General features: G+C 34.2%; 1 protein-coding gene across 1 annotated transcript in view; it reads right to left on the bottom strand.

The window, feature by feature from the left end:
• Window positions 1-240: 240 nt before the first annotated feature.
• The window catches only part of NUDCD1 (NudC domain containing 1), a 58,321-nt gene continuing 51,406 nt past the window's right edge, over window positions 241-7,155 (bottom strand). The window contains exons 9-10 of the mRNA XM_006916608.3: window positions 2,888-3,047; window positions 241-864 (exon numbers count right to left, since the gene is read on the bottom strand). Of these exons, the coding sequence (XP_006916670.1) occupies window positions 572-864; window positions 2,888-3,047 (453 nt within the window). The 3' untranslated portion in view covers window positions 241-571. The remainder of the gene's footprint in view (window positions 865-2,887; window positions 3,048-7,155) is intronic.

Here is a 7,155-nt window from a genome sequence, read left to right as displayed (position 1 = left end):
TTTTTAGAACTTTATCATCTCATTGTCTATGTCTATGGAAGAGCAAATGAATAAAAATTAAATAAATTATACTTAATTTGAAAAAACACTTAAGGTCTCTCAGCAAACAATATTAGACCTGCTGTACTCTTGTTCTATTTCCCCCTCGGCCTCAGCTATTCAGTTCATTTCATTAAGTATTTACGAGAATCAACATTTTAACTCTTATACATTCTATAGGCACAGAAAGTAGAAACTATATCAATGAACAGAGTACATGATAAATATTTATTTTTAACACTGAATTGTACATTTTTCATACAAAAGATGAGATTCTAGCCTGTTTTTAAAAAATAATTACATGTGCTAATATCTTTAAGTTTACAGAAGCCAATTTTTTCTAAATTTGCAGCCTTATCCGATAGCTTTTATAGAATCATAATCTCTTGAATATATTTCCGATATCCTTTAAAAAATAAAAAATTCATAAAAGATAATTTTATTTAACTCAGTAAGTTACAGTATAACTGCCCAGTCTTCCAGCTACCACTGACACTTTTCCCAGTACAGAGAAGCCAACATATTGGAGCAACTAATTCTCTGTATTTACCTTTATTAAAAAGAGGTTTTTGGTAGTCAGAACAAATAATCTCTCATTTGTTGCTTGAAAGCCTAAAATAGGCTCATTGGTTTCTAGGCTTGCTACTTGCTGCTTAGCAACCTGCCCTACTTGCCTGCCTTCCTTTCTGTTGTAAAGCACAGTGGACATGGGAGTGGGCTGCCGATAGATGAACACTCGACGAAGGCACTCACAAAGGGCTGCATAGGAGTAATTTGGAGAACAGGCAAAAAATTTTTTGTCTCTCTTTGATGCTTGGACGTAGCCTGCCAAGAAATACAAGACAAACAAAAGAAAAAGTATTTATTATAGAGGAGAAAAATTGTGACTTAAAATTTCATAATTTTATTATAAATTAAAATGCCTAAATGAAATATAACCATAAATACTCAACAATTAATGATTAGCCTCAGTCAATCTCTCCCAACTGATGCAAAAATACAGTTTTAATTTCTAAGAAACAAAAGAAAAGCACAATATAGCACCATATCAATTCCGTGAATAATTAAGACACTAAAATTCTAAAATCTAAAATGCTAAAAACCTGCCAAAATATCTTTAAATGCCAATTTAATAATTAGGTTTATAAATCACAGATGTGTCATTACAGAATCTTTTTGTTTTTTCTTAACATATAAATGGGAAAATGTTTATAGGATACCATTATAATGTTACTTTAGGAGTGTGTTCATAATGTAGGCCCCATTTCTGAAGGTACTAATATGCACAATATGTTCTCATTATTTCTGTGTTAGTGGTATTTTTATACACCAACACCAACACTGTAACAGAATTCTGTTGTACTTCAGCTCCCAGAAGTAGAACTTTGAGACCACTTTGAGCTTGAAAAAAAATTCGAGTATATCTAATTTTAAAAACTTCATTAGGACATTCCTTGAAAACTAATTAAACTTTGAAAATAAAAAGTATTTATCTTTTTAAAAATTATCTTTACAGATTAAAGCAGCGTTTATGTTCTGAAATATAAATTAGGATTTTCAGATTGGGACATGGTTACTGAATGTTATAACATGTGAAATAAAAATATAACACTAATGTAAACTGAGTCTTCATCAAACAATGAATGAGCAAAGGAACCATTGAGCACAAGCAAATAAATATAATTTTTAATATTAAGCAGGGTTTAAGAAGGAAAAAGATTTAGATACCTAATTTGGGCATCTTAGAATTAGTTTATCATGCTAACCTTGACAAAATTCATAATATTCAAAATTCATAATGTTTATAATATCTCAAGACTACATATCTAATGTAATGTTGATTTAACTTAAACTCACGTATAATTCTTCTATACTAGGGAATTTGGGGATACAAATCGAAGATTTGAGCATATGAAAATTATAAGAGTTTCTTCTTACTAAAAAAGATAGAGAATAAAAAAATAGGAATTATAGTGGAGAGGCTAGAAATTACGCAGTTAGATTATTCAATCAAACTTTATTTCAGGTCATTAAAATCCATTTGGAGTCTGAATTAACCAGTTTAACAGTTTATTTTATTAACTCTAAGGAATAATTGACAAATCTCCTCTACAGTTAGGGTTGTGCACATATAGTAATCAAAATGCCTAATTTTACTTCTGTTGCCAGTTTAAAATAACCTTGAAATAAAGCACTAACTGTGGCTAATTCATGTAAAAACTTTCTCCCACACAACGCTAATGTATTTTGACAAAATCAATTATTGCATAAGTCTATAATTATGTAGTTTAAAAGTTTTCAAGCCCTGGTTTTAAAACCAGTGTTTTCCATTTTATCCTACAGAATAAATTTTATTTCTGCTTATTACCATTTTCCCTAAGTGTTTGCATTATAATGGCTCTCTCTGCACTAAAGTCCCATGAAAGATGTCTCCTAATATGCATTACCTTACAGCAATTCTACAGTGTTTTGGAAGATTACTCTGAAGAAACCTGAATACAAGTTCCATGCAGAGTATTGTCACTCCCTTGCTCATATTCTAATACCGTACAGCTTAACTGGAATAAACAAATAATTGATTAGAACGATGCAAGTGGTAAGATAACCACTTTGATTTCTCTGCTGCACTGATCTTCTGTACAAGCATAAAAACAGATTAGTCCTACTGTTCTAAAAGTACTAAATTCATCAAATATAGTATCAGCAACCAAATTACAGCACAAATCAATCCAAATGTAATTAAAATAGCTCAAATTTTTAATGAGGAAAAAAAGATAAACTTAAAAAAAAAATGATGACTGTAATTTTTGATATAATGACAGATGCCATCAAAGAGCTTGCTTTATACCCAAAGCGTTGAAAGTTGCGATGTGCTCCCACATGTCGTCCTGTTGGCTGGAGTGCGGCTGCCAGAGGAGTGCATCGACGTCATGGCGCAAGCAGAAGCAGGGCATGTCTTTAGGGTCCACGACGACGGAGAAAAGGTACTGATTGCTTCCGAGATTCACCTAAAATGAAAAGCAACAAACAATATTTTAGTCAGCAAATTAAAAATAATAATGATGACAAAAAGTGACACACAATATTTTGTCAGCAACTTTTCTGAACCTTTTACGTACTTAATCTGATTAACTCTTCATAATGTCCTGGGAGAAATGTGCTGCTGTTGCTTCCATTATAAGCTGAGGAAGTGATGCACAGGCTGCTTATGCAACTTGCTCAAAGTCTGCCTGGTAGTAAGTCATGGAGCCGAGATTTAAACCCAGAGTCGATGTCCTTAACCACTGCACTGTACTACCTCTCGACTGTTACTAACTAGTTTAAAACATGATTTTAACAATTTTATAAGCAGAATGTTTTTTAAACCACGGTATACAAATATGTAGTTTATAAATGCTAACTTTTAACAATAATTGCCAAGAACAGTGATAGCTACTAGGATTAATGAGCACATTCCATATGCAGGCATGTTATAAACATTAATCTCAGCAATCTACAAGGCTGTTATTATCTTCATTTAACATGAAAGAATATACTTGGAGAGCTTGAGTAATATGTTCTAGGCTACACAGAAAAATCACAGTGCTGAAATTTAAACTCAGATCTGTCTGTTTACAAATTATTTACTTTGGTGTACTGCTTAATTACAGTATTAACGTCAAGAATGTTTACATTAATTTTTATTGTCATATTGACGGCTAAAGGAATCCATTTTAATATGAAATTGTCAAATTGAGACTTATAGGTGGATTCCATCTACTAGAATACTTCTTTTAATGGAAACAGGTTGCAATAATATTTTTTTATTAGAAATGTTATTACTGGAGTTAAAAATGCCTAAAATATCAACAGAATCATATCAAATGTAGAAAACAAAATACGCATAGTAATGATAAATACTGAATTGCTCCCATAAATTTTAGAGCACACTGGAGAATAAAGTGAGTTCAAGGTAGAGATGGAGACCTGCCCAAAATTCAATAGGGAAAGCTGTGAACTGGGCTCTCCAGAAAGCATTACTGGTACAGCTCTGCCAGCGCAGGCTACTGATGGTCACAGGAGAGCCCAGTGAGAGAGCAGTCCAATTTCTGCTGCCCCAGGAATACCTGGGGATAGGGCTCTTAGATGGGAGCAGATGCTTTTCTCTACAGAAGGGGAATAGGCTGGCATGCAATGTTCACAGGCTATTTCTTCTCTCCCTTTATTCCTGATAATCACTGGCTAAGTGAGCTTTATTTTCAAAATCACCACCAACTGGCCTTTTATAGGAAGTCTAATGTACCCAACACTACTTCAGCTCTCTACCCTGTACCACCCCTCTGCTATTCTCACTTGTTTACCAAGAGCCATAAAAGGGAAATAAGCTCATATGAATTATGTATAAAAAAACGCTTCTACAGTAACACCTAAAAAAGTTATTTGGTTTCACTTTTCTCATGGTAGTATTGAAATCTATTGGTAATCATTTATGCATTTTACTATGCTTTCTTACCATGTTGTACTAGCTAGGGTTTCCAGAACAATGCTGACGAGCCGTGATGAGGGCAAACACCCTTGTTACCAATCTTAGAGGGATGCACTCGGACTTTTACCACGAGGTATGATAGCAACTCTAGGTTTTTTAGGGGAGGCAGTTACCTTCAATTCCTAGTTTGCTAAGCATTTTTATCATAGATAGATGCTAAATTTTGTCAAATTATTTTTCTGTATCTACTAGGTTGGTCGAATATTTTTCTTCTTTAGTCTGTTGATATGCTTAATTACATTGATTAATATCTGAATGCTGACTCTCTCTTGAAGTCCCAGGATACACTCTACTTGGTCGTGATGTGTTATCCTTTTTACTTGTTGCTGGATTAGATTCACTAATATTTTACTGAGGATTTTTGTGTCTGTATTCATGAGGAATGTTGATCCCCGTTCCCCACATCCCCATTTTCTTGTCACGAGAGAGGTGCTCCTTTCTCTTTTATTTTCTAGAACAGTTTGTATAGAATTGGTACTGTTTCTTCATTTGATAGAACACACCAGTAAAGTAATCCAGGTCTGGAGATTTCTTTGTTGGAAGGTTTTTAATAATAAATTCAATCTCTTTAACATATATAGGGCTATTAAGGTTATGTACTTCTTCTTTGAGAGAACTATGGTAATATTTGTCTTTCGAGGAATTTGTTTCACTAATTGGTCAAATATACAAAAATAGTTGTTCATGATATTCCATTATTACACCTTAGTATCTTTTAGACCTGTACTGATATGCTCAATTCCTGATATTGGTAATTTGTGTCTTCTTTTTTCAAGATCAAGACTTACCAATCTTGATCTTTCAAAAGATCAGCTTCATCGGTTTTCATTTTTGGTTTTCAATTTCACTGATTTCTGTTCTTTATAGTTTCCTTATTCCTGCTTGTTTTAGATTTGTTTGCAGTTCTTTTCTTAGCTTAATGTGGAAGCTTAAACTATTGAGACTTTTTTTCCTTTTCTAATATAACATAATGCTATGAATTTTCCTCTAAGCATTGCTTTAGATGCATCCCACATGCCCTATGTTTCCTTTTCATTCAATCAAAGTATTTCCTAACATCCTTCGGGAGTTCCACTAAGACTCATGGGTTGGTCGGAAATGTTTTCTTTAATTTCCAAATATTTGTGAATTTTCCATGTTTTTCTGTTAATTTCTAATTTAATTCTGTTATGTTCAGAAAACATTGTTTATGATTCTTAGTCCTTCAAATTTATTGAGGTTTATGGCCCAGAATTCGGTCTATTTAGGTGAATTCCCTTCTGGAATTCCAAATAGATATATGTTAGACCATGATATTGCTGCACAGCTCTTAAGTGCTCTTCTTGTTTTGAATGTCCCCCACCCCACCACCACCACTTTGCTTTTTGCTTTTGGTTCTGCTAATTTTTACTAACCTTTCTTCAAGGTAACTGATTTTTTTCCGCAGATGTACTGAGTATACTGGTTATTTTGTTGAAGGCGCTCTCTTTTGTTGCTGTGCTTCTTTAGTTTTAATTTCTAGCATTTTCATTTGCATCTTTTACAGTTTCTCTCTGCTAAAATTCTGCATTTATTCATGTATGTTATCCACATTCCCCACTAAAGCCTTTAACATATTAACCACAGTTATTTTAAATTCTTTGATAGTTACAAAATAAGTCATCTCTGAATCTGATTACATTATTTGCATCATTTTCTTGACAGCAGGATATTTTTACCTTTTCTGTGTGTCTTGTAATTTTTAATCGAATACTGAATGTGTAAAACAGTAGAGAGTGAATTAAATAGTATTTATGCCTGGGAATGAACACACTTCTTTAGCTAGGCCACTACTAAGGGTGGTTATGACAGAGGGAGGTTGAGACAAGGCTGATCTGAGCTTGAGCTCTGTTTCTGCTTTTGCTGATTACCTTCAGTGCAGCAGTAGCTTCAAATTCTTCTAGTTTGCTTATGCTCTGGTGGGGACTAACTTACTGGAAGATTTTCTTCAATTGTACTGTTTTCCACCCCAGCTTTAGGCCTTTACTATGCATATCTACGTCTCAAAGAGTGCCTCTACTCTCTCCTTCCCTAGTGGTAGACTGGTGTTGCCCATTTTTTGGTGCTTCTCAGCCTGATGGTGGTGGGCTGGAGGGATATAGGAAGAATATTCTCTACTGTCTTGCTTGCTTCAGCCTCGGTTTTGGGTCTGTGTCCTGGGGTTTCAGTGTTTGTGACTTTTCAATGCTGCTGCCCTTCCTCCAGGGGTAGGAGACTTCTAATAGTCTGGGCCTAGGATAATTTCCTAGCCCTTCTTCCAGGCACAAATATGGTGTTTTAAAAATTATTTTTATTTCCCTCCAGATGAAACAGGTCTTCTTCCCAGATCTTGGGATGCTATGATTTGGTGCTCTTCATTCAGCAGTTTAAGGCTTTTGTTACTCAAGAAAAATAATCCAGACATAACCTCACGCTTTTTCCATAGTAGAAGTTACTTCCTTTCTCCAACCTCACACCACCCAAGTAGTTTTTCTCTCGTCTCCTCTCTTACTCCCAGTCTCTCCTGTTAGGTTCTGGTTATGGTTCACAGAAAAAACCTAGGCTTTCTGAAGAATTTTTTTTAAGTAATGATC

Source organism: Pteropus alecto, unplaced genomic scaffold (assembly GCF_000325575.1).
Source record: "Pteropus alecto unplaced genomic scaffold, ASM32557v1 scaffold164, whole genome shotgun sequence".
NCBI classification, from domain to species: Eukaryota; Metazoa; Chordata; class Mammalia; order Chiroptera; family Pteropodidae; genus Pteropus; species Pteropus alecto.
This window is presented reverse-complemented; position numbering and strand designations above follow the sequence as displayed.